The sequence below is a fragment of the Fusarium graminearum genome, chromosome 4 (assembly GCF_000240135.3).
Source record: "Fusarium graminearum PH-1 chromosome 4, whole genome shotgun sequence".
Taxonomy (NCBI): Eukaryota; Fungi; Ascomycota; class Sordariomycetes; order Hypocreales; family Nectriaceae; genus Fusarium; species Fusarium graminearum.
In genome coordinates, this window is record NC_026477.1 from 3,761,573 (window position 1) to 3,788,059 (window position 26,487).

Genomic DNA, 26,487 nt, shown 5'->3' on the forward strand with positions numbered 1-26,487 from the left:
TGTGAACAGTCACTTGGGTGATGGATACTTCGCGACGGGTCTAGAAAAACCCTTCTTTCATTTTTCGATGACTACGCGATTTTAAGGGGGATTTTGTTGCATAGCATTTTACATAATTATTTTTCGACTACATACCTTTAGACATGAATATATGATCTGGACAACCAATATCTTGTCTCTGATCGAAATACTGTGACATTGATCTAAAACGTTATAGAGTAATGAACAAAGGGTGAAATGTCTGATGCTGATATATCATGAGTACATCATTCCATGTAAGTACCAGTACCTTGTTTCTGTTGTTACAGTATCTAGACAGCTGTCAAGCTTCCAATCCTCATCTATCTCTATATGCAGTACATTCTATACAATGATATACAATCTCATGCGACCATTCAGAACTGTTAATTACTTTCCCGTCCCAGACGAACCGCGAGTTCACTCAGACTTTTGTGTCCCTGAGAACTATCTCGGTCTTTCAAGACTTCCTCACCAACTTGTTCTAGCTTTTCTCTTTTCTCTTTCTCCTCCTTCTCCTTATTAATCTTTGCCTGCTTCCACGGAGGAATCTTTTGCTCTCTTTTCATAACCACTAAACCCATTAATTAGCACAACATCACGGCCACCGAGTAGTTAAATAACTTACGTCTTTGGAAAAGATCATAACTCATAACCAGGAAAATCGGCATTCCAACAATAAACTTGAGCCATCTCCACTCCAGCTCTTTATACCTCCTCTTATAGTCCTCTTTCTTTTGCTTTTCCACCTCCTCTTTCGTCAACTCCTTCTTTTCTTCTCCCTCTGCTTGTGCTCGTTTCCCCCTCTCTTCCTTAATTCTGTCCAGTCGTCTTTGTCTCGCTTCTCGTAGCTGCTCTTCTCTGTTCCTAGCTAGATTGGCGGACTTTTCTTGTAATCGTTGCTGAAGCACGGCGGATCGTTCCGATGTTGTAGGAGCTACGCGCACTTTTGCAGGCTTCTCGTTAGGTGCAGCGGAATCTTGCGAGTTAGGAGCTTTGGCGCGACGGTTCGTTAGTTTTGTTGAGAAAGCGCATGTTGGCGGGGATCGTGTGTTGTAGTGAGTGGATGGGCATTCGAGACGAGGCGATCGCGAGAGAGCTTTCGATGCCACTCTCCGTGTCGCAAGGGGCGGAAACATTATTATATGGACAAAAGGTGAACGAGGGACCCGGGTACAATTAACGAATGTCGAAATATCGTAGAGTTGGGAGTGCTGCCAAGAATTAAAGATTCACCAAATAGTCGGGAAAAGGCAATTCCTTATCGATAAGAAAAGAAGCATGTAGACATTCACGTCACTTGAGTTCCTTTCTATCAACTAAGACAGTTACAGTAACAGTGACAGTCAACAATTTATGCAATATAAAGCGTCTATATTTGGATCAATTCCTCAAAACTAATTGGCGTACTGCCAGAGTATTTTAATTATACAATTACTATCTTCCCAAACGCCTTTTGCATTCATCCACCACGTACACCCCAAATTGTATGTTCAGTCTTGTACTACCTGCAATCAGTCGTCATCAGTGTATCGAGGACCAGTGGCTGCAGGAGTCTCTGGTGGGCCGTAACTTGCTCCAGGAGTAGGAGCACCGTAGTAACCAGGTGTGGGAGCACCAGCAGCCGGGGTAGGTGCCGAATCTGCTCCCCATCCGCCTTGCCAGCCACCAGGTGTTGGTGCGCTGATAGCAGCGGGTGTAGGTGCCGAGTAAGCACCAGGTGTAGGAGCGTTCATGGCACCAGGAGTTGGGGCACCGAGTGCACCGCCGGGAGTAGGGGCGTCATACGAGCCTGGACCCCATGCATCGCCGCCACTGGCTCCTGGAGTCGGCGCGGTGACTCCCCAAGCAGGTGTCTTGGATCCTGAGCCCCAGCTGTCACCTCCACCGTAAGCCGGTGTACGTGATCCAGCACCAAATGCATCACCTGGAGCAGGGGTTCTTCCGCCAGCCTGCCAAGCTGGCGTGCGTCCACCAGACCCGTAAGCCGTACGGCTGCCGTCGTAGGGGTTGACAGTTCGCGAACCATCTGCCCATGCGGGGGTACGAGCGCCAGACATATCCTGGGCCTTCCAAGCAGGTGTTCTTCCGCTTGCAGCAGGTGCTGTGTCATGTTAGTAATATGAAATTAAGCCAGTGACAAACAAACTTACTTCGTGATCCCCAAGCAGGCACCCTATCAGAGTTACCACCTGCCATGGGTGTGCGTGAACCGCTCTGCCAACCTGGCACACGATCGCCGCCGCCACCACGTCCAGCACCGCCACCATAACCACCGCGACCGCCTCGGCTGGCGATATCGATGGTTGCACCAGTCATCCTGTTCTTGAAGGCTAGACAGTCCTTAGGCACCGTGATGGTCTTGCTCTTCGTATGAAGCTCGACTCGAGCATGGGTGTCTGTGGTGTCCTTGACGATACCCAGAAGACCTTTGTAGGCTCCCTTCTTGATAACGACAGTCTGTTCAATGGCTTTATCTTTGCCAAAGGATCTGGGTGGTGGAACGGGCTTGTTCTCACTTCCGTTCTTGTGAAGCTTGAGCGCCGGGTTCATGGCCGTCAAATCAGGACCGGTGGCGGCTGCAGTGTTGACTCGGCCACCCTTGGCAGCAACAGTGTTGACCATGTTGGCCTTTGTAACAAAAACACCGGCATGCTCCTTGTTGTCGTTGGAGTGTAAGAAGATGTACGAACGGTGAATGTGGATGATCTTGCCCTGGCGCTGCTGTCCGGTATACTCCTTGACAACATCTTCTAGGCGAATCTCAGAACCATGACGATCAACGGCAACGGCTGTCTTTCGCTTTGGAATCTTGTTAGAAATCTGCGATGGCATAACCTGTCGAGGTGTTCCGAACTGATCAAGGGCAACAAGTGACTCGCGATCAACCTTGACAACACAACCCACAGTCGTAGGGTCGAGCTGCACAAGATCGTGTAGTGAGTACTGGCCTAGGGAGCCCTGGCCACCAATGTCACTAGCCTCGCGCAAATCCTTGCTGAAGACTGTGATCTCTGTGTTTGTCTGATCTGTCAAGATAGTAACCTTGTCATCCCTGATGTTGACGACCATTCCGACCTCATCTCTAAACTTGCTACCGCCAATGACCTTGACGTGATCACCAACATTGAAGCGCTTGCGAAGAGCTCTGATGGGGACATCGATCTCCTGTCCGACGAGTTCACCTTCAGTGACGGTAATGGAAACGACATCGGAGTGAACACGCATGGCCTTTCCAACAACACCCTTCTGTTCACCAGTGTAAACCTCGACAACATCACCTGGGAGGTATGTAGCGAGAGCGTTACTGTCCTTGAGACTGTGTGCCAGCGCCTTGAGATCAAGGTTCTCGGTTCCATCCTCAGCCCCTGAAGCGAATCTGGTAACCTCTTCAAGGGATGGGTTCACATCAGTGACGGTAAGTTGTTGGATTTTGACATCCCTGACTTGGAATCCATTCTCGAACTCCTCATTGTTGTATGTCCATGTGCCAGTGGAAGGGTTTCCCTGAATAGCGCGAGGATTGCGCTTTCGAGCCTCAATCTCGCTAAACAGTCTCTGCGGTGGCTTAGGGCCATTGCCAAAGGGTCGCTTACGCTTGCCATCAGCAGACAAAGCATCATCTCGCATGCCGTAATCCAATCGGGGGATGAAGCGAACTCGAGCTTCCAGGCCGTTCTCAGTGACATCGATGACTTGAGCAAGATCACCATTGTGCTTCGGGGGCCTTCGAAGACGGACCCAGGCTCCAGGCTCCAGAGTAGGGGTTTTGGAGATGCGAAACAGCTCGGGCATATCCTTGATATCGACAAGAATCATCTTGGAATGGGGATACACGTTCATCATGCTGTCAAGTCCCTTGAGAATGTCGGTTTGGCGTCGGGCTTCAACATAGACAAATCCCTTCATGACGGATTCGATACCTCCGCGTTCGAACGCAGCAGTGATGGCGAGTTCGTCCTTTGTACCCGCTCGCTCTTCGATGCGCTTCATGATGGAGAAAACGACCTCTCGTTCCTTTCCTTCTTTACATCGGACAGCCCAAATGCTGGGGTCATCCACACTAGGGAGCAGCAATCGCTTGGGAACCACCGATACATCTCTGAAGCCTTTGCCAGAGCGTCTGTTACCGTATCGCTGTCGCAGAATCTCTGCTTGCTTCTCGGCATCCATGCTAGAGTCCATGTCCCTACGGCGATCGAGTTCGCGATGTCGTCTGTCATCGTCACCGGTTTCCGCAATATCGTCGGGGTGGTCGTTTGTAATGAAGTCTCCTATCTCTTCGCCCAGCATCTCGTCGTCTTCGCCTTCGTCTTCATCGTCGACTTCGGCTTCGATATCGAAGAAATTGGCACCTCGCTCCTTTCTGCGCTTTCTGCGATGGCCCTGAAAGAGGTCAGCATCAACCAAGAGAAAACAGGCAACAGACGCGCCCGGATAGACTCAAGTTTCCTTACCTGTTGGATGTCCTCATCTTCCTCATCCTCTTCTTCTTCGTCTTCGTCATCATCATCGTCGCGACGTCTGCCAGTATCTTCCTCTTCCTCTTCTTCCTCTTCTTCTTCCTCATCGTCATCGGCGTGTCGCGATTTCGAGGGTCGCTCATCCTCGTCATCATCATCGTCGCGAGGCGCAGGGCTGCTTCCACGCTTCACTTTTTGATGGTCGTCATCTTGCTCTTCGTCGGATAGATCGGCAGGCGCAGGGTTGAAATCTTCCTCATCCTCAGAATCGTCGAAGCGCGAAGGGTCGTGAGAAGACATTGTGGCGAGGGAGCCGCGACACGTAACGTGTCTCTTGTGATTGCCTGGGTGTTTGTTGCTCGAATATGAAAGAATGAAAGAAGGAACAAGTAGCGGCGATGTAGAAAGAGAATATTAAAGGGTATTTGATGGATGACAAAGATGAACAGTGAAAGAAAGTCAAAGCAACACCGAGTAATGTTGGAGCTCCAGACGGCAAAATGCCGGACCTTGTGCAGTGCACTATTTCGTAAATAGTGGGTCGCTAATTGTGCAAGTTCGCTCACGTCTCACGCATAGACGGCTGTCGTTAAAGTTGAAGTTGGTGTTTTTAGAACTCAGAACGGACGCCCCAGGCCTTATTTATTTCTCCAATATTCGGGCTGTTTAGCAGTACTTTTGTATTGTGCAAGAATAAGGTTAAGTTTATGCCCTACTTTGTATGACTCTTGATGAAGGGTAGCCAAAGGCAATATTTTGTTTAAAGTTGTACCAACTACCAAATATCTCTAGTATTCCTCAACGTTTGACCTGTCTTGTCAGGCCAAAGGTAAATTGGTCGTCACAATAGAAACTGCCCTCACATCTGAACCTCAATCAATAGTTTTATATGTATCCGCACTCTGTAACTTCTAACCGATAAACACCTGAAGATCAACACGTATTGACAGAAAAACCATGTGACGTTCTATCACTGCTAAAATCCTAATGTGCAAGTACTTGCCTCTTGTTGCGCCTTGGCTGAGTTAACAATGCTGTGTTATAACTGCATACCTTCACAGACCAGTCATCACAAAGAGACAACAGATACGGATAGATATAATCAGTTAGAAATAGTTAGCATGTTTTCTCATCATCTATATCTACTCCAACGCTAGCCTCCAGTGAAATATGCGTTCTATACTCCCCCCTTCCCTGCCAGCCCAGGCTTTTGAGACCTCATAACCCACGCCTTATCAAAATAACGACAGACTATTTTCCAAGCCATTCCGCGTTTCACGGCTCGAGTTATCTGCCTTGGACGGAAGCGCAAATTTCCGTATACGGGTTCGTGTTTCTTTCATATCGAATCAAGGCCCCTCAACCACCACCACGTTTTGATCCCAGCAACTAGAGAATGTCGCAGATGCTCCGAGCCAACTTCCCAAAACCGCCAAAATAATAACTCCAGGCTTTGCAGAATGCAATATACCGTACCCTTAAGTTGTCATTCTACGTGATTCGAGCAAGGTTTCTGGAGAACCGCCAGATACCATGCCCTACGTACTACAAACGACACCAGCCTGCCAATGACCGTGCCTTTACATGACTCTTGTTCCCCAGATACCACGTCCTGCGCCAATACCGAGCCACTCGCCGTACTCGGAGTTGGGAAGTTGAGGTACCCAGCCCAAGTTGCCAATCTCGTAATCGCATTGCCAGCTAGCAACAGGGCTCCTAGGGTTATCTTGCTGAGGAGCGCCGTTGATGGGCTGGCCGGAGTTGTAAATATCCCACAAAAGGACCTGGCAGTCGTCACCGCCCGAAGCAAGCATTCCTCGTCGATGAGGCGACCATTCGATAGAGTTGATGTTTCCAGCATGTCCACGTAGCTCGAGCAAGGCCTGACCAGGTTGTCTCACGTCCAGAATTCGAATGGCATTGGAATCTTGAGCAAAAGTAGCTAGGAGATGGGTATCGTGAGGCGAAGTTGCAAGACGAAGTAGCGGCGGAGGGTTGGACATTGTTTGCTGAGCCAGTGTTGGACTTACGCGACCACCGTTGGGGTCTAGATGAGGTCAGTACAAATTAGAAATTAAATTCTGCACACAACTTACCTCGCTCTTCCTTGCCTGTAGGCTCGTAAATAATTGTCGAATGCTCCAGACTTCGGAGATCAAACATGCGGACACTACCATCCTGACCACAACTGACAAAAACATCCACACTCTTGGCGCAGAACCTAACATCGTAAACCTCTTTATCGTGGGCAATGAGCTGAGTCTTGGCCGTGAGTGAGGGAATATCCCAGATGGTACATGTTGTGTCTATGCTGGACGTAATGATGAGACTAGGAGAGACGGTATTCCAATCGAGCGATGTTAGAGGCGCAGTGTGATCCGGTGTCTTGGAGTTGGAGAGTAACGCGAGAGGAGTTAACTTGGTGGTGACATTGTCGCGACGGCCGATTGTGCCACTGGGTGTGGAAGGGTTCTCACTAGGAAGAGACCACAATCGCAAGTGATCACCCGAAGTCGCGAGCAGGTCAGTAGACTGCTTCTGCGACGAAGGCGGCTCCCACAATAGGCGGGTTACAGGGTAAGAGTGGGTAGCTTCGGCAGCTTTGGTGAACTCGAGGCTAAACTTGGAAGAACCAGGAGTATAGATGTCCTGAGGAGTCGGTGTAATATGACTATCAAGGATTTGAATCTAGAACAGTCAGCGGTTGGACACGCGAATCTGTCGCCTTGCATGACGCACAAAGTTATGTCCATCTTCCAAGTAGCTGCCTACAGCGAGCTTACCAGCGCTATTACCCTGGGCCGGCCATTTGCACCAGTCGAAGGCGTAAATGGCCCAAGGCGCAAGGTAATTGCTCGTTCCTGGTTGGGCATTGTTGGCGTCGTAGGCCATGGCAGCTCCAGTGCCATCGGACATGCTCGAATCGGCGCGGGGACGAATATCAGCTAGGCCAAGCGGGGTGTTGGAGATGTTGCGCTGAGATCCTGGAGCATTGTACCTGGTGGTATCGATTGGCGACATTAGATGCGCAGAGGTAGAACCGCCAGGCGTCGTGGGAGTATATGCGTGATAACTAGAGGAGCCATCGTAGCCAGCGGCTGGGCTGAGAGCGGGAGTAGCTGTGAGACATGCTCAGCGGGGGTTTGCTCGCGACGGCGGCAGACGGTGAGCCTGAATATCCGCGTGTGGGCTGGCCGTGCTGCACGGGGATCTGCATTGGCTGCTGGGAGTGATGAAGGATCTGCTGCTGCTGAGCTTGCGACGGCCGCTGGTGAGGGACGGATGAAGCAGCGGGAGAAGATTGCTGCATCGGCGAAGGTAAGTTGGGCGAGGTTGGGGCGCCGCGAGCGGACAGGCCACCGGCGGGTTGGAGGACGTTGGGCACCGAAGTATTAGAGGGGTTCCTATAATGAGAGTTTGAGGGCGAGGACTCGAATTTGATCTGGGGAGGATTTTCGTATTCTTGAGGCGACATGGAGATTGGACCACCAGTTTGGCTCAAGCCCGACATGTGCAATTCGTCGTGCTGAGGATGGGGTTGAGGGCCGGATCCAGAGCCTGAGCCAGACCCAGACCCAGCCCCAGGACCAGCAACAGCGCGAGGAGCAGACATGGAGCCCACCTGCATTTGACGCAGTGAGGGAGGGAATTGCTGTGATTGGCTCATGATTGGATGGTTTGGTTGTGTCTTGGCTGCTTAATGACGGACCTGGCCTGGTCTGGCGTTAGGTTATCAGAAAACTTGACCTGTAGGCTTGAGGCGCCAAAAATAAATACCCGACAGGCTCGCCTAGTAGATATGACTCGTTGACGCTGTGATTTTGTCTCGTATGCTCTGAGTTGATCCGGCAAGCCGTACAGTAGCCGGCAGAGTGGAATGACTGAACTGCAACAGCAGCCGCAACGTTGAGACGAGCAAGAAAAGCAGCAGAATATGAAACAAGAAGGTTTGAGTGACAATGGAAATTGAACGTTGCAGTCAATTAAATCGCGGTGGAGTAAGCAACTCTCCTTTACACCACACCTGACCTGAGGATGATCGTCGGCAATTGGATCTTGATAAAGTCAAAACGTCAGCAAATGTCCTGCTTCGAGGAACGCTCAAAGAACAAGACTGAGTTGCTGGCGTTTCTGGTGGTTGAAGCAAAGGAGAAACACAAGTTTTGGTAAGCAAGAAATAATGCGACGGTGATATTGCTTGCGCAAATACGAGAAGATCTGTTCTGGTCTGGTCCCGTCTGGCTTGGCTCGGCCTTGATCAAGTACGTTTTGGAGAAGAGAGGGGGTTAACCGGTAGGCTGATGGCGGAGATGAGAGAACGGGTTTCTTCCGTTTGAACACAGGATGCAAGTACCTAGGCTTTGAGAAGACAAAGATAAGACCGTCAGCTGTTGCGTTTTCTGTATAACAATTATATTATGGTAAATGTTTTCAGTGCACAGCTAGGAGTAACACGCTTGGAGTTGCTTCTGGTCTACACATTATAAAGCAAATTCAAAGGATATGAATTATGAAACACCATTTCTTATACTAGCTATAGTCAGTACCTATCTAAATGTTTGGTATCTTTCATGTATGTTGCCATAACTTTGAGTGAGTTTGTACAGCAAGATGGCTATTATTTGGCTTCGGTTTTGGAGTTTGATTTGATTATGAGATATGGTCACCTCGTTAGTAAATAATCAGCCGTAATTCTCTATGTACTCCTGAACATCCGGTAGCCGATATAGACGTTAGATATACTGCAGCTTCCATCACATGAGGACAAGCCCGTGGCGCTGGTGGTACAGGTCCACTCCCCGCCCTGTGGATCTCAGCAGCTCATGGCATGTGCACCTCATGTGGGCACATGCCAACCCCAGATCGTGTTCATAGCTTCCAAGCCTAAGCTACCAACAGTTTCTATGATCTTGACACACCCCACGACTCATATCATCTTTACCTACTCATTAACAGTCGAACAGGCCTGCGATACACTTGAATAAGTGTAAAGGATCAACCCCGGGCAGCTCTCGCCTTTTCTCACTCGACGCCGCGCCTAACCGATATCCAACGAATGTTTGCGACAACTTCCGACATTGCGACTACACACACTCGCTCAAGGCAGCCGTTCGTAGGCTATTCCTCCCTTTCAAACGGAAATGTCTTCGCCTTCAATGTTCGATCGTATTTCTAGTCCTCGCCAGCGACTATCCAATCCTTTGCGAAGCCCTCCGATTCGAGAAGTCAGCGAATATGACTTGGATGAGCTTGAACCTAGGAGTGACGACGTTCTTTTCGACCAGGAACCTCCACTCCCTAGACTTAAAAAGAATATGCAGCATGTATCAGCTACATCTACTCGTCGATCTTCCTCCCCTGCTTCATGGGACAGCAAACACCGCTATTCCAACTCCCCTCCTCATACAAGATCTAAACCGATCTTTGCAGGGCCACCGCCTCCGATCGCATCTTCCATGATGATGAACCAACACCCGTCTCGACAGTCTACTGTGTCAAGTCACGGAGATAACGGAAGGGGATATGGATTGATTTCAGCGAGTAGGTTTGGATCGAATAGCCCGAGCCAGAAGCACGTGGACAACCGACCACGACTCGATTCAATATGGAGAAGTCTGCAGAGGCGAGAAAAGGCCTTGGAACGAGACATCCAGCAACTGCTGGATCTTCAAGCCTCTGGCCTGATAGCTGGTAGTGGAGAGGGATCCGAAAGTAATTTTGGAAGTGACACGACTACAGGAGAGAGCACATTTTATTCCACGGCTACGTCTAAGTCTCGCATGATGAACTCGTTGCATATGCCAACGCGATCTACACCAGATGGAAATGTAATCCCTGTGAGACAGCCCGTATCAAACAAGCCTCGCGGGCTCAAGTCTACTCGAGTTGGTTTACAGCGTTCCATGGCCGCTTTGTCTGATCTAAAGGCCGAGGAAGATTTGCACTTGAGCACCGCCCTTGAGCAAAGAAAGGACGCCTTGGCTTATCTTGATAAGATGAGTAAGAGACGGGATGACATTTACTCCGAACTTCATGCGCTGGAAGATGATGAGGAGGAGCCTTTGGGTCAAGAACTCCGATCGCTGGAAGCAGAACGGCAGGAACTGGATCACGATATCCAACGCCTCGAAGAAAAACTTGCCGGAGCGAAGAAGCGCCGTAGGTGGGTGCGAGAAAAGATGGAAGACGTCAAGGGTCGACGAGAGGCAGGTTTGAGTGGATACAGAGCAGCTGGCAGAGATGTCGATATAGAAGTCAGAACACTGATGCAAACGCCGCCCATTGCGCCGTTGGACATTGATGCTCTTGGTTACGGTGAAAACACGCGACCAAAAGAAAACATGGACATCCTGCGAGGTACCGAATTTCTGCAACTCCGCCCCGAACGCCGTACAGTGGAAATGGCAAGAACATGGTGGCAAGGAGAAATTGCCGCTCTTGAGCGTCGCAAGGCACAGATTTCACAAGATCGTCAAGCCTTAATAGAAGGCTCAGAAGTATGGTCTGATGTCACTGGACTGGTCGCACAATTTGAGGCAAAACTTCGAGAGCTTGTCAAATCTAGCCAAGCTGGAGATGCCGATGAAGAGCCTCAACAAGCTGCCATGCAAAGTCAGCTGTCTGAAATGGATGACGTCGTTCAAGAGTTACAGAAGCGACTACAGCTGGCTGAATCAAAGCACTGGAATCTTCTCATATGCGCAATTGGTGCTGATGCTAGAGGCGTTTGTTGAAGCTAAAGCTCTCGTAAGCGATACACTTGGACTCCCTGAGCCAGCCGCTGCGGTCGATTCTCCTGAGCTCAGTGATTCTACGGACAAGGCAGAGGGAACGAGTCAAGAGGAACGAGCGGATAGTCACGATGAAAGTGATAACGAAGTTCCCGCCGACTTGCTGGTCTCTCGAATGGAGGACCATGATCATGATCCTCCAGACAGTCCCCAGCAACAGAGTGTGGTGTTAAGACGAGGAAGCGCTGGGAACAACGAGGTGCCGGTCGAGTTCTTAGCGGACCTTCACGGTCCGAACAAGATTGAACAGGATACCGAGATTGCGGCAGTGACGAGGCTTATGAGTAAATAGCGCTTATGAATAATGACCCAAGAGGGAGTATTGATAATCGAACATGCTTGTTATGACTACCAGAAAGATTCACACGGGGGCAGAATAGAAAGTGATAGCTTCGTTAATTCAGTATCGTTGATCCAATTCACATGTATAGTCATATATATCCGAACGCCTATGTGAAATCCAGCGCGTCATCTCGCGTGCCAGGCAGTCTTTGTCCATTCTCGCGTTCGTAAGTCAAAGTCGTCAATCGAAGCCTGCGGCTGAGTCTGAGTGGAGGTTTTCATGATATCAATAGCCTTGAAGGTGTAAATGCGTCTCGTCGCTCATCGGGTTCGTTCGAAGTAGCCGCTGGATCCGGCAATCGCAACGGACTGGTCCATGACCCATTCACCAACGCCGAGGTATCTGTCGATCCAGCCGGTGAAATCCTTGTTCTCACCAGCGACTCTGTCGGTCTTGAAGCTGTTTTTGATGATTAGAGATGGCTGGGGGAATGCGCGGGTGTTGTAGCTCACGTCAAGCCAGTTGATCGCTTCATGCCGGCGAGGAAGGCCGAGACTGAGAAATGTTAGCCCATACAACACGCCAAGCTATAGAAGCAATAAGACTTCAACTCACAGAGAACAGCGTCAAAAGCATAGTGTGTCAACCGTCCGACCTTTGACCAGAGTCCGAAAGTCAGCAGGTTAAGGAGCTGTGAGGAGTCTTTAGCCACAAGGGCATAGCTCCGGGCGACTCAGAAGATACATACCACCATGATGCAGGTCTTTTCAAGATGAGTTATTAAAAGTTAAAAGTCGTCTTGTCTTTCGGTCGTGTCTCGGATTGTACTGGAGGATCTCGCGGTGTGCAAGCTCGTGAATGGAGTCGTTGATGATCAACCTTGGCTTAGTTCAGTATCATGCGACACAGCCCGCCTCGGGAACCAGGCGGAAGTGGAGTCGCCCGGCAGCCCGGCGCAGAAAGCTCCGGGGAAGAGCCATATCACGTGTTGGACCAGGCAATTGGATCTGGGTTTGATTGTGGATGTGAAGATGCAAGACATTTTGAGATGCGAACATCTGGTTCAGATATCATCGGTATCAATTCCGTCAATGATAACTAGGCTGAAGATGGAATAGCTGATACAGGCATGATACTATCCCCAGACGGATGCTCAATCGAATCTGTCATGTAAATAGCTCAATCTACTACTTCGCTTATACGGACTTGACAATCGCAGCGGAAGATCCTGATATGGAAATTCGCTTGAATCAGACTCAACTGGATCAACGGGGCTCAATTATCATGTTGCGTCACAGCACGTTGCGACATATAGCCGCCGCTAGTCTCGTAGTCGCCGAGAAGAAGCAACCGCTTGTTCGCTCGCATTCCGGCGTTATTACAGGAAATCCACTCACAGCTTTTTTCATCTCAATGTCTGCGTGGGACGGGTTGAGGTCCAGACACGAGAGGGGTTCAAGGGTCTAGAGGGACTTCGCCGAGTGCATCGCCGTGTCTATCCCAAGAAGAGCAAGGGGTAATAGTCGGAGTCAGAGTTGAATGTCAGAGCCCAATGGGTAAAACAAAAAATAATCCCTCATCGATGAGGCATAAGATAGCATGGTGGCATATAGCAACATGTTTGGATAGTTAGGATCCTCTTTTCGCGCGCCCCCCGCGCCGCCAAAATTTTGACAACCAGAGTTTACTCACCGAGCTTGGTATCTACCGATATCCGGAACGACATAGTTTCAATGCCGTTAGTCAATGCAATGAGCTGTGTCTGAAACCTCATTCGTGCCTAAAAGGATGAGGGGAGGGGCCGCTTCAAGGTGGGTTTGGGTAGGCCTATTTTTCTGTTGAAAAGACATGTCGGTCAGCCACAGGCCGTGTCGAGTTGTGAGACCTGAAATACATTAGTCAGGAGATGGGGGTCTATCTTCGAATAGCTGAACCCAATGGTGATCTCCGCGCCCATGATAGCTCATCTGTAGGTTGATGGTTGGAGCTAACCTCTGAACTTAGGCTGAACCAACGAAAGCCAAGACAGGAGAACGTTGAGGTTTATTTTGATAGGTTAGATTGATAGATAAGAATCGCGTTAATTCCCTCTCGTCATGGACATGACCTCTCGAACAAACGAAATACTTGTCATGACAGTCACACCAAAAATAATTCATCGCCTGCCTATACAGGAAGGGAGCTGACCCTTGAGGCGTATCAAGCCATGAGGCTGCTCAACTCGTTACTTATATACAATAGTAACATAAACCTCGACCCAATCGTAACAGCATGCCCTGTCAAGCAACTGACTGATTGGATTCGAAGCCAAGCAAAGTTTCACAACCGTTGTTGAGGGCGTTACGAAACAAGGTCAGGCCCAATGGTCAAAAAAGGAACGAGTAAAGATTTCATTCGTTGGAGAGGGCGCTTCATGTCTCCAACTCGGGCTGTTGGCACCAGCCAAATGCCCTGCACAGGGTGACTCAACGATTTGTTAAAGGGACAGTCAGCATCTGAGCGGGGGATTGTCATGGCGTTGTTGCGCGTCTAGAGGCGAAAGAGTGTTGATCATGACTGGGAAGAGATACGCAGCCATTTAGCATTGATGGATTTTGTATGATAACCCACCCTTGAAATAATCTACTGGCTAAATTTACAAGTCCGTTTGGCAGATGTTTTCCATTGCAGTTCGCCAAACAATAGAGGAGCTGCAGTAGTGGGCGGAGTGCTTTGCCCCGAAAGGCCCGGCCGCTACAACAATTACTTGATCCCTGTCTGTACATAAAAGCCACCTAACGATAGCGGGGTCGAGGTTTTGGTGGGGGAGAGCTGCGACGTAGGTATAGAGGAGGGGGCGACACAACAGCTTGGACTGTAACAGACGGAAGTCGGGAAGCCATGATAATAATAGTAAACAAGTTTCTATTTGGAGATTTGTTTGAAACGTGATAACAAAGCTATAACCTTTAATAATTATAGACTTTTTGTTTCTAAATTTGGACAATTCTAGGGTTTGTTACATGTATCTGACTTTGATCTTGCACGGGAAGCGGGGTGGCAGAGCTCCCCATAATTCTGAACCAGATCGCCAGAACGAGAGAAGAAAAAAAAGAAAAAAGTAAAAAAAAGAGCTCCTCCTATGGATCTCAACCACGGGCAAAAACAAAGCTCAGACTGTGTAATCCATGCTAAGTACATGTGAGGCAAGTACTCCGTAGCGCTACTCCTGGCTTGGCTCCCTACCCCTCCAGTCATGATGGCTGCAAATTTCTTGGGGGAGGTACACATGTTTGTTGATTGGGGAGGAATGAGTAAAGTACCCTGGGCTTGAATGAAAGCGGTAGGAGGTAGGTAGAGGGAGGAATTTAGCCTTGCCTTGTCTTGGCCGTAGGTTTGCTGTAATATTTTTTGTCTTTATTATCATCACCACACCAACTCTACTTCCTTCTCCTCTCCTCTTCCTTTCTCTCTCTCTCTTCCTCATCTCTCAACCTTTCTTGACCTTCGACGTCAAAACAGCTTTACCTCCACTCACCCCTCTACGCCTCGACCTTTGCGAGCCCCCCCTCCTTCGTCGAACGTATAATACTACCAGGAAGAGCGCACGTTCCTCTGCCTCTTCTGATCATATCATCCCTTTGGATTATTATCGTACGGTGCAACACTCGTACAAAGATATCCATATCCCCTTTGTAAGTCGACATGCTACCGTTGCTTCTGTGCTGCACCTAGATGGAGACGGTTGGTGTGGCTTGGGCCCTGAGATCCCGCTCTTCTGCGCTTCTCTGGCAATGGAGATAGGGAAATATGTGGCAATTCCGGTTTTGGCAGATGCATTTCTGGTCTTGTTTCCGGACCTGCTTCAGAATGTCGTTTGTTTTCGACCCAGAAATTACGAACCGCCGGATTTGTTCTCGGTTCTTCTGGCCCGATTAGCGACAAGTCTGACGATTCTTAACTCGGCCCATCTATTGAGCTCATGGGTCATCCTGTGTCCTTCTCACTAGCCAAACCAGCCGTTTTGCGTCGCGCCGAATGCTCTGCCCACCAAATTACCACGCCCCATCCCTATCGCCTTTCACACCACGTCACTTAACGTCAGATCCCACGTTAGCCCCCCATGCCTTTTCTATACCTCACGAAAGAGTCTCCGTTGGCCTGCATAACAAGTGTCCGCAGAACAGCCTGATATCCATCCCTGTTATCAGTAGTGGGATCTACAATCGTTCGATCAATTGAGATATATATGTGTGCTGGTTGTCCAATCTGCACCACACCTGTTGTCTCATCATCTTCATTCCTTTCGCAGCCAGAGCTACCCCGCCAAGCTCTTCTCTCACAAACAACTTGCTAACCACATTCACAATGCCTCAGAAGTCAGAAAACCAAAACAAAAGCGTCATGGCTACTACCGCTCAGGACCACCTCGAATTCGGTGGCAAGATCTCATGGCTTGCTTCCCTCGACACCGCTTTCCGACCTGAGCGCAACTACCGCCGCTCTTCCATCATCTGCACCATTGGCCCCAAGACCAACTCTGTCGAGGCCATCAACAAGCTCCGAGATTCCGGTCTTAATGTTGTTCGCATGAACTTTTCTCACGGATCATACGAGTACCACAAGTCCGTCATTGACCATGCTCGTGAGTCCGAGGCCACCCACGCTGGCCGCAACGTCGCCATTGCCCTCGACACCAAGGGTCCCGAGATCCGAACTGGTAACACTCCCGGCGATGAGGACATTCCCATCAGCGTCGGACACGAGATGAACATCACCACCGACGATGCTTATGCTACCGCTTCTGACGACAAGAACATGTTAGTGGCCCAGTAATGTCGTATCTCTTCCCTGCTAACTCTTTCAGGTACGTCGACTACAAGAACATTACCAATGTCATTGAGCCCGGCCGTATCATCTACGTCGACGATGGTGTCCTTGCTTTCGATGTTCTCAAGATCGTTGACGAGAAGACTATCCTTGTCAAGGCCCGCAACAACGGTGCTATCTGCTCCAAGAAGGGTGTCAACCTGCCCAACACTGATGTCGATCTGCCTGCCCTTTCCGAGAAGGACAAGGCCGATCTGAAGTTCGGTGTTGAGAACAACGTCGACATGGTCTTTGCTTCATTTATCCGCCGCGCTCAGGATATCTACGACATCCGTGACGTCCTCGGCGAGCAGGGCAAGCGCATCCAGATCATCGCCAAGATCGAGAACCGACAAGGTCTCAACAACTTCCGCGAGATTCTCGAGGCCACAGACGGTGTCATGGTGGCCCGTGGTGATCTCGGTATTGAGATCCCCGCTGCTGAGGTTTTCGCTGCCCAGAAGAAGCTCATTGCCATGTGCAACCTTGCCGGCAAGCCTGTCATCTGCGCCACTCAGATGCTCGAGTCCATGATCAAGAACCCCCGCCCCACCCGTGCCGAAATCAGCGATGTCGGTAACGCCATTACTGACGGTGCTGACTGTGTCATGCTTTCCGGTGAGACGGCCAAGGGTAGCTACCCCTCCGAGGCCGTCAAGGAGATGCACGAGGCCTGTCTCAAGGCTGAGAACACCATCCCCTATGTCTCTCACTTCGAGGAGATGTGCACTCTCGTCAAGCGCCCCGTCAGCACTGTCGAGTCCTGCGCCATGGCCGCTGTCCGTGCCTCTCTCGATCTTGGTGCCGGTGGTATCATTGTTCTCTCCACCTCTGGCGAGTCTGCCCGCATGCTTTCCAAGTACCGCCCCGTCTGCCCTATCTTCATGGTCACCCGAAGCCCCACAACATCTCGATTCGCTCACTTGTACCGTGGCGTCTACCCCTTCCTATTCCCCGAGCAGAAGCCCGACTTTGCTCAGGTCAACTGGCAGGAGGATGTTGACCGCCGAATCAAGTGGGCTGTCAACAACGCTCTTGAGCTTAACGTCCTGACCCCCGGCGACACTGTCGTCGTTGTCCAGGGCTGGAAGGGCGGCATGGGTAACACTAACACCCTCCGAATTGTCAAGGCCGACCCCGAGCACCTCGGCATTGGCCAGCTTCAGTAAAGAAAAAAGTCTCTTAGGATGAATCAGGAGTGATGGGGAATTGTTTAATGCGCAAATTAATGATAGACAGGTCAATGATTGTTTCCAAGGTCAGGGTACTGGATTACGAATAAGTCACGTAAGAATAAACAGGGCAAGACCCTTTACACCATTTTGGACATTAGTGATGCAAACCGTGCTTGAAATATGTGTGAATATTTGGCAATGTCACTATTATCTGATAGCCTTTATGAGGGCAAGCTGTAAGCTGAATTCTGGTGCTATGTTGTTGGAATGACAGGTGTGATCTTGGTCCAAGACCTGCCTTCTAGACCATGTAACATGTAGACAAGGATTAGAAAACCGAGCTACAAAGGACCCTTAAGCAGGGTTTCGATCTCTAAATACAGAGTCGTATCACTACCCTGGCCTCAACGATGAGACGTGATAAGATGGTTGGCGTTTTGAGGTCTATGCCAGACATGGTCTGATACTGCTTCAGCAGATTCTTATGTGATTTACTGTTTTGAGACTCATCTGTCGGCTTTTAACTGGGCCCCAAATACTAGACAAGGATGTTGTTTTAGTATAGGAGTCTCGTGAAGTGGGCATGGCCTCTTGCTATGAGGGATGTTATGATGAAACCGACTTATTTATGCTTTCTTTGATCAACTGTTTGTGTGTGCTGTATGTTACTTAAATAACAAGGCAAGATGCCGCGCCAACACTTATTTAGTGCAAAGATAGGCAAACGTACAGATAGGTCTATGTAGTGTGAAAGCTGAGAATATGCTGAAGGACCTGTTTATCATGTGCTACCTATGATGTTGGTGGGATTTATTACATCGCAACGTTCCAACAGGTCAGGTCGAGCCGCTGATATTGCATTCTATGGATAGCCCAACGAGCTGCCATACATATTTCTTTGTGCACCGATCAGTAAGATATCTGCCGTTCCTTGTTTATATATTCTATTCTCATCTTTAGTACGCTATGGTTATATGTCTTGAGACAGTTGTCATTAACTCCAGGCTGGGGAGCATCATCAATTTGCCAGTCACACAACGACAGCAGTTTTGGAGTAGAATGTATGTTATTTGTCGTCGGCATGTGAAGATAGTTGCCTCCGGATGTCAACTAGGAATAAGAAGATGACTGAGTAACCCATATCTTATGTCGCCATAGCTGAATCCTCTGGAAGGCAATTTCTGTGCAATCTCAGATTCAAAGTCTACAAGAGAACCGCGGGGGAAATGCCCCTTCACAAGATCATCGAGCATCTCCGCATGTCCCCCAACGCGACGGATATAACCAGGAAATATCCCGGTCGAGACATCATGAACTCGGCCGAGACAAAGGTCCTCTGCATAGTCGGGTGCCCCTGTCCAATGAAATTAAACAAGCCCCATGCGAAAAGACCCTTTGCGAAAAGCAAGGTCCTCTTGGGTTTAGTGCAGACGGATAGTACAGCGGGTGTATAGCCCAAAGCGAGGGGATGAAGTGCATCGACCGAGGTTCGTTGCATCGGAAGAGGGGATCATAAACCAACTGATTCAGATAGCAACAAATTTACTCGTGTGGGCGAATTGAACCCTGGTTGCATTGAATCAGTTCAGGCTATAGCTTAGCAGCAATGGATAACACACCCAGAGGTTTTGGTCGTCTTCTCTCGCGATCATTTTTCTCCTTTCATATTACTCGGTTTCCACTTCTCTACCCACACTGGACATTTTGACTACGATTATTTGATCAATCGCAAATAGAAACGGTATCCTTGCTGAGACTCAACTTGTCCTTACGAGTCGAAGTTCAGTTTAACTACTATTGTCCTGTCCTGAGATCGTCCGACTACACAACAGCCTTCTCATCCCGCCGACTTTGGACACACCTTAGACCCTGATCATCTCGAGTGGAGAGGGACCACTGAATTACCTCTATTTTACGAATATTCGCGAAAACCCGGGGAAGTTGACACTGCGCGTTCGGATACGCGGAGTTACCCAAAGCGGAATTTCCACAGCTTCAACCAGAGTGTGCTTCCAGCATATTTCACAGCTGAATCATCCTCAAAATGAGTAAAGAAGACGACCAGACTCAAGAGTCTCATCCTCATCACCACCCCCTGACACGCGAACCGACACGAGAAGAGAAGACCCGCGAGGCCATAGCCGAGGGCCACGATGCCGATATCCCCAGCAACATTGGCTTCATCCCCACCGAAGCGGACGAGCAGCGTCGAAGGAGCAGTGTTGCTAGGAGTAGACGAGCCAGCCATGCGAGCAAAAGAGCAGCGTCTCCAGATCCAAACAAAGAGAGTGGCGATGTAAGAGATGAAGAGGAGGGTGCTTCGCAAACCCAGAGTGAGAGCGACATTGTCTGGTGGGATGGTGATAAGGACCGACAGAACCCGTACAACTTTGCGACATGGAAAAAGGTCCTCAATTGTTTTTTGGTATCGGCTTTGACATTTGTTACACCTTTGGCCTCGTGTAAGTGAATCTCATCCCATGTCTCAGTCACTGAACTAACCTGGTCACTCAGCAATGTTTGCCCCCGGTGTTCCACAGCTCATGGTCGAATTCGGCAGCAGAAGCCCTGAACTAGCATCTTTCTGTGTCTCAGTCTATGTGCTAGGCTTTGCAGCGGGCCCCATGATTTTCGCTCCTTTGTCCGAAATCTATGGACGTCAAATAGTGTATCACTGCTGCAACGTTGGTTTCATCGGTAAGATACACTCGCCTCTCATATGATCATCTTTGCTGATAGCCTCAAGTCTTTATCATTGCTTCTGCCAAAGCTCCTACCTTGAGCAGCTTCATAGCATTCCGTTTCCTCAGTGGCACATTTGGATCAGCACCCATTACGAATGGTGGCGGTACAATCGCCGATATGATAGTCCAGGAGAAGCGCGGCGCAGCCATGGCCATCTTCAGTATCGGACCTCTTCTGGGTCCCATCATCGGTCCTGTAGTCGGCGGTGTCGTGACTGATGCTCTAGGTTGGCGCTGGGTGTTTTGGATCATCGCCATCATATCTGGTGTCTTGTCGACTGTCTTTTTCTTCGCCTCCGAAGAGACCTACGCGCCTGTGATTCTTGCCCGAAAGACAAAGAGACTTCAAAAGGAAACTGGTAATGACCGTCTACGATCGAAACTCGATGCTGGATTGAGCCCGGCGGATTACTTCAAGCGTGGTATCTTACGTCCGTTCAAGATGCTTGCCTTTTCGCCCATTTGTATCATCTGTGGCGTGTACGTTGGTCTCGCCTACGCATACCTATATCTTCTCTTCACTAGTCTTACACCGCTCTTCATGCGCATCTACCACTTCAACACAGTCAACGCCGGTCTAACATTCCTTGGGTTGGGAGTTGGTAGCTTGATTGGCGTGGGCTACTTTTCCGTCTCAAGCGACAAATACATGAAGAAGAAGGCGGCCTTAGCTAAAGAGCAGGGCATCGTCGAACTATCTGAGATAATGAAGCCTGAGTATCGACTTCCACCCCTCAGATTCGGAGCTATTCTGCTTCCAGTCGGATTCTTCATCTATGGCTGGACTGCTGAGTACGAGACACACTGGATTGCACCTATTCTAGGAACATGTGTTATCGGCGTCGGAAACCTTGTCATTTTCATGGTAAGTAAACCAGAGGCCTACCCATACAGCCTGAAGCTAACATAACATAGTCTCTGCAAATGTATCTGATCGACACCTTCACCATCTATGCAGCTTCAGCCCTCGCTGCTAATGCTGTCATGCGATCCATCGCCGGAGCGGTTCTCCCTCTTGCTGGACTGCCCATGTACAACAAGCTTGGTATGGGCTGGGGAAATAGTCTGCTTGGATTTATTGCTGCTGCGCTGATTCCTGCACCATGGCTGTTCATCAAGTATGGCGAACATTTGAGAAAGAAGTTTGAGATTAAGAATTTGTAATGGGGGAATTCTCTTGGTCGGAACGGAGGAGAATACACATTTAGCATATTTTATTTAATAATGGCAATGAACTTACACCCATTCTTAGAGCTTCAGACAAGATACATGTACGAGTATGTACTTCAACAGCAACTGGTGATGCAGGCTTGTAACAGCCGCTGGTTTAAAACATGACTTGACACAACGGTAGTTGCTATCCTAAGTTGAGGACAATCTTTATAGTATTATTTATGTTATGTTTTATAATATCATGTAGACCATGATTTGAAGTATCATTTATTTGTATAAATGTTTAGACTAGTATTTAAACTGGTAGTCCATACGTGCGGGTGGTATCACCACGTTCTGGCATGAATTCTGACTTGGGGGTGTTCAAGGCCTTGCCAATTTAACACACAGCAAGATATGTCAGAACAGTCACGATCATCTGCTCCATCAATTGCCATCAACATAAATAAATTAATCGCTAAACTGACATTAGATCGGCTACATCCAATCTTGGCCGTCAAACAGGACATCAAGTCGCAAAATATCTCATTCATCCCTTACAAGCGGTGTCGGACCACAAACTCACCAGGTGCCTGGTAAGTAGGGACCTTCATCTCAAGAGCCTCGCCAGAGTATCCGAGGTCCTCAGCAACAAGCATAGCACACTTCTCACCAATGAGCAGAGCAGTAGAGTACGTGTTGCAGCCCACGTTGTCGGGGCAGATGGACAGATCAGCAACCTTGAGTCCCTTGACGCCGTGGACGTTGAGTCTCTCGTCGAGGACACCGTGCTTAACGATGCTGTTGCCCTCCTTGGGAGCCATGGAGCAGGTTCCAAGGGAGTGCCAGGTAGACTCGGTGTGGCGCTTGACCCATTCTGTGAACAGTTAGTGACTGCAACGCAGTGACTGATAGCATAAGTGACTTACCCTCAACAGCCTTGATGTCCTTCTCGCTATACTTGAGCTCCTCTCGGATATGAGCCTTGTTGGAGTTGAGGATGTTGGCGGCTGGCAAGCGGTCTGCCTCGGGGAGAGGAGAAGACCAGCTTCCGTGGCCGATACCAGCGGTAAGGTTACCGGGGAGGGCGTATGCCTTGGTGGTCTGGAGGTCGAGATCATGAGCACGGGCGGGACTATCATAGTCAAAGAAGGGGTGCTAGGCAAGTCAGTAAAAGGTCGAATAGTGAGTTAGGAGATTGACGTACCATGTTCTCGACTTCGCCGGCGTATGCGTCCATGCGGCGAGCAGTCTCACGCGACTTGATGTATCCCCAGACCATAGGAACCATGTCTCGCTCATCGTTCATCTAGTCTTGTTAGTACACTTGAAGCAAATTATAAATGGGGTTGGCTTACGAAACCAGTATCAAAATCGGGAGTGTCATAAGGATCAGCACTCTTGATGTGAGTGAATCCACGAGAGAAGGGGTACTCGAGGAAATGGAACATGGAGAAGAACTTTCCAGGAGGCCTTTTTTCTTGTTAGTCTTCATACATCTTGACGCATCAGAGAGGGACTTACATAAGCATGTGGTCGCCGAAGAAACCAGCAATCACAGAGTAGTGCATGACGGGCTTGTCAGGCTTGTTCTTGAAGTAGGACTTCCATCCGTCGGTGAAATGAGGAGTGGGCCACCTCTCAAACTCCTTGAGTTCCTGCTCAGTAGGTCGGATCTTGACGCCGGCCTCGATACCGTTGGTGGCAAGCGGTCCAGTACCCTTCAAATTCCATTCGTCAAATACTTTCTGTGTCTCTAGTTAGTTCCTGCCATTCATTGTCATATTGAGAGTTGTCTTACTTTTTGAACTTCGGGGTCTCCACGAACGAAGTCGTCGAAACTCTCGGTTTCGGGCTTTGCCCGGTAGACAGAGAAGGTCATGTAATGATCCTGGAAGTTCAAACCGACACCAGGAAGGTCGACCTTGGGCTCAACACCAGCAGCACGAAGCTTCTGGGGGTCACCGATACCAGAGCGCTGGAGGATCAAAGGCGATGAGAGGGTACCACCGCTAACAACTATCTGCTTCCTGGCACGGAAGGTTCTTGTCTGGACCTGATTCGGGTGAAGAGGCTTGGTGGGAACGGTCTGGACACCAACGGCACGGCCATTCTCCATGATGATCTTGTCGACCTTTGTGTTGCAAGCCAGGTACAAGTTGCTGTGCTTGGCACGAGTCGAATGGATGTAGGCATGAGCAGAGTCACTTCGACGGCCCGTGTCTCTGTTGATCCACTTGAGCCAGTGCTCTGCGCCATGGCCGGTGCTGAGATCCTCGAGGTCATCGACGAAGGGGATGCCCTGAGAGTCGGTAGCTCGGAGGAAGTCATCCTTGATAGGGTACGTGTAGTTTCCAAACGAGACCTTGATTGGGCCCTCAAAGCCGTGAACTTCTGGGTTGGTAGAGTGACGCTGGTAAGTTTCATGCTTCTTCATAAGCGGGAGAAGTTCCTGAATATTTAGTTAATGGGGATGCTCTTGGTTGACAGTGGTATTCAGACTTACAGCAGTACTCCATCCCTTGGCCTGGAAGTCATCGTCTAGACCCATATTAGTAATTGTTCCCAAGTTGATATAAATTTACCTACAATCTGAGGCACTGGCGCGAGTGTACATCATAAAGTTAATGGAAGAACCACCTCCGAGGATGTGAGCACAGGGAACTGTCGCTTCTCGGCCAGCGAGATGCTTGCTGGGACGAGACTTGTAAAATGAAGCAGTCTTTGAATCAAGCTTCATGTTACGAGGGAAGATTCCAGGCCGATACACCTTTTATTGGTTAGACAACGTGTAGGAAGACTTGGATTTCCGTTACTTACCCACGGATTATTCAAATTACTCTCACCAGCCTCGATCAACAGGACCTTGAGGTTGTGATCGAGGTTGGCAAGTCTGCCAGCAACTACACAGCCACAAGAACCACCTCCGCATACGATAATGTCAAACTCCTCGGGCAGCGTGCCCTGGTGGCTCGCGTACGAGTTGGAAGACGCCATGGTGAAAGTTTATTGAAGAAATCGATAGAGAGATACTCTGCCCGAGAGCGGCCGTTGAAGAAATGGGTCGAGAGATACTCTGCCTAAGAGTGGCCATCGAGGAAGCGGACGACACCAAGCTTATTTATACATACATCGTGAGATTGAGTATCATTACAAACAGGGTATATCGATCCAAACGCAAGCCTAGATGCCGAATGAACGCCGAAGTATGTGTGCATGTCCAACGGATGCTGGCAGGAGCATCATCAACATCTGCGAACCCCTCTCGATGAAGATTGCGGGCACCAATAGGCAAATGCATCATATAGTCATCTGCAATAATAGCACTGTGGATAATGGTTTCATTGTCTGTCAATCAGTTCTTGGGGGTTGTTGTGATACTCTTGGGAGGAGCTGTTGCTTGGCCTGCATATCCAGGATATCATCTGCTTTGCCGCTTGGCCCTTCGGGTTAACGGTACCCGGATGACTGGTATCTTGCTCTATGAAGAGAAAGCTTATACAAGAAATAAAGAAGTTTAGGGGTTTTAGTTTCCAATTGATTGAGTGACAGAATCAATTGATGTTGTCGAGTTCCGTGATATCCGGACGCCATATTCTTGATATTCAACAAGTCACAACCAGCTCACAGACAATGCACAGACATTCTGACTCGCAAATGGATATCCGATCTTCAGTCTTATTCCCCCCGCCGGATAAGTAAAGAAAAACAAGGTCTCTGTCTGCCTGCATGTGCATATACATACTGTACAGTGTAGTGCAGTCACCTTGATCAGGCAATTTCCATACTTCCCTTGTCCCGAGGCAGACCAAACTGCTAAGGATCGACATTCAACCAACCAAACTCTCGAGCCAAGACTTTGTTGCTGTTGCATGTCAGATTACGACGCTTCCCCAGCTTTAACGGGCGTCGACATGTCAAAGCTACCCTTGTCAGAGCTATCCTATTCCAGAGCTACCCTTGTCGAACACGACACTGCATGCCTAAAGGACAGAATTACTTAGATATTTTATGCCACGTCTGATCCACTGTTGGACTCTTTATTTCCTGTATCGTTAAGTATAAAACCCCCAAACATTGAACCCCCATATGTCTTGTTCCCGGGCAAATAGGATCGACGTTTACTACACCCGGACTCCCCCATTGATGTGCACTACCCCAGACAGACTAAACTAGACAGCTTCGAAAAGTGCGGGGAAAGGTCAGGCCAAGAGAAGCGAAGAGGCCAAAGTCCTCATGAGGTTTCGGCATTGACGTTATGAGACGATGATGAACAAAGAGAGACTAGCTCTGTAGCTTCGCTTACAGGAACAGGGTTGGTTCAAATAGCTTCCCCGCAATCTAACCATCGTTGTCTTGGAATTCCCAACTTATATCAGTGTCTATTTCTGGCCCTCGAACTGATTGATACATCATCTTCCAAGGATGAAAAATACGGGTCATGATAGACATAAAAAGTGACAAAAAACATACAACAGCGGGGATTCGCTGGTCGTCACCGACCCAACTACTAATCCGCCCCTTACCAGCTTATCTATGGGAGAGCGGACGGGATCCCGAGTTCTCTGATAGGTATGGTCGTATGTGAAAGCTTTGATCTCAAATGGCAATTATATCCCCAGAGATCTAACACTGTTTCACCGATGAGCTCCACCAGAGGAACGGTAACCATAAGCCTTGGATATCCCACGTCGGTGTGTTGCACTATAGATTGATAGGTTTGTTATTCCAATCCTAAACTGGACAGCTGCAGTGCAACGCTGCAGTGCGTCCGCGTAAGCAGCGGAGAGGAGTCTCCCAAAGTGCACTGTAGCATCATCTCATGTTCCAGTGAGATGGCTAGGAAGCAATACGATACTTGACATCCCAACTTGGTGTGCAGGAAATAAATAAACCAATCATGGGTCTTATGATAGCACAGAGTTGCCAATCTATTTCGTCTCTCATGGTGCAAGACTCGTCTTCTGTGTTCTAGATGGATGGTAGAATGTCCCTTGGCTGTGCTCGGTTCCT

General features: G+C 49.2%; 8 protein-coding genes and 1 non-coding gene across 9 annotated transcripts; 3 read left to right on the top strand and 6 right to left on the bottom strand.

The window, feature by feature from the left end:
- Positions 1-311: 311 nt before the first annotated feature.
- Positions 312-1,157, bottom strand: FGSG_07523 (uncharacterized protein; the record flags this gene model as incomplete). Its single annotated transcript, XM_011328997.1, has 3 exons — positions 312-341; positions 432-592; positions 647-1,157. 3 exons carry the CDS (start codon positions 1,155-1,157, stop codon positions 312-314), a joined length of 702 nt encoding a protein of 233 aa, XP_011327299.1.
- A 287-nt stretch (positions 1,158-1,444) lies between these two features.
- On the bottom strand, positions 1,445-4,781 carry FGSG_07524 (transcription elongation factor SPT5; the record flags this gene model as incomplete). Its single annotated transcript, XM_011328998.1, has 3 exons — positions 1,445-2,122; positions 2,172-4,404; positions 4,476-4,781. The coding sequence occupies 3 exons, from the start codon at positions 4,779-4,781 to the stop codon at positions 1,533-1,535; spliced, it is 3,129 nt and encodes a 1,042-aa protein (XP_011327300.1). The 3' UTR covers positions 1,445-1,532.
- Positions 4,782-6,061: 1,280 nt separating this feature from the next.
- On the bottom strand, positions 6,062-7,992 carry FGSG_07525 (uncharacterized protein; the record flags this gene model as incomplete). Its single annotated transcript, XM_011328999.1, has 3 exons — positions 7,221-7,992; positions 6,578-7,169; positions 6,062-6,528 (listed from the first exon to the last, which is right to left on the bottom strand). The coding sequence occupies exons 1-3, from the start codon at positions 7,500-7,502 to the stop codon at positions 6,062-6,064; spliced, it is 1,341 nt and encodes a 446-aa protein (XP_011327301.1). The 5' UTR covers positions 7,503-7,992.
- Positions 7,993-9,622: 1,630 nt separating this feature from the next.
- On the top strand, positions 9,623-11,587 carry FGSG_07526 (uncharacterized protein; the record flags this gene model as incomplete). Its single annotated transcript, XM_011329000.1, has 1 exon — positions 9,623-11,587. The coding sequence occupies one exon, from the start codon at positions 9,623-9,625 to the stop codon at positions 11,213-11,215; it is 1,593 nt and encodes a 530-aa protein (XP_011327302.1). The 3' UTR covers positions 11,216-11,587.
- A 288-nt stretch (positions 11,588-11,875) lies between these two features.
- FGSG_07527 (uncharacterized protein) lies at positions 11,876-12,309 on the bottom strand (the record flags this gene model as incomplete). Its single annotated transcript, XM_011329001.1, has 4 exons — positions 11,876-12,014; positions 12,068-12,110; positions 12,171-12,246; positions 12,304-12,309. The coding sequence occupies 4 exons, from the start codon at positions 12,307-12,309 to the stop codon at positions 11,876-11,878; spliced, it is 264 nt and encodes an 87-aa protein (XP_011327303.1).
- Positions 12,310-15,902: 3,593 nt separating this feature from the next.
- FGSG_07528 (pyruvate kinase) lies at positions 15,903-17,658 on the top strand (the record flags this gene model as incomplete). The annotated part of the gene is made up of 2 exons (XM_011329002.1): positions 15,903-16,358; positions 16,418-17,658. The coding sequence occupies 2 exons, from the start codon at positions 15,903-15,905 to the stop codon at positions 17,570-17,572; spliced, it is 1,611 nt and encodes a 536-aa protein (XP_011327304.1). The 3' UTR covers positions 17,573-17,658.
- Positions 17,659-19,622: 1,964 nt separating this feature from the next.
- On the top strand, positions 19,623-21,486 carry FGSG_07529 (uncharacterized protein; the record flags this gene model as incomplete). The annotated part of the gene is made up of 4 exons (XM_011329003.1): positions 19,623-20,040; positions 20,093-20,275; positions 20,325-21,187; positions 21,238-21,486. 4 exons carry the CDS (start codon positions 19,623-19,625, stop codon positions 21,484-21,486), a joined length of 1,713 nt encoding a protein of 570 aa, XP_011327305.1.
- Positions 21,487-21,570: 84 nt separating this feature from the next.
- Positions 21,571-24,471, bottom strand: FGSG_07530 (alcohol oxidase; the record flags this gene model as incomplete). The annotated part of the gene is made up of 11 exons (XM_011329004.1): positions 21,571-21,684; positions 22,061-22,067; positions 22,171-22,351; positions 22,404-22,632; positions 22,682-22,783; positions 22,833-22,947; positions 22,999-23,222; positions 23,276-23,926; positions 23,981-24,015; positions 24,064-24,244; positions 24,295-24,471. 11 exons carry the CDS (start codon positions 24,469-24,471, stop codon positions 21,571-21,573), a joined length of 2,016 nt encoding a protein of 671 aa, XP_011327306.1.
- A 1,469-nt stretch (positions 24,472-25,940) lies between these two features.
- On the bottom strand, positions 25,941-26,056 carry FGSG_20041. Its single transcript, XR_893042.1, has one exon. It is a non-coding gene; the product is annotated as a 5S ribosomal RNA (ribosomal RNA).
- Between the last annotated feature and the right edge of the window lie 431 nt (positions 26,057-26,487).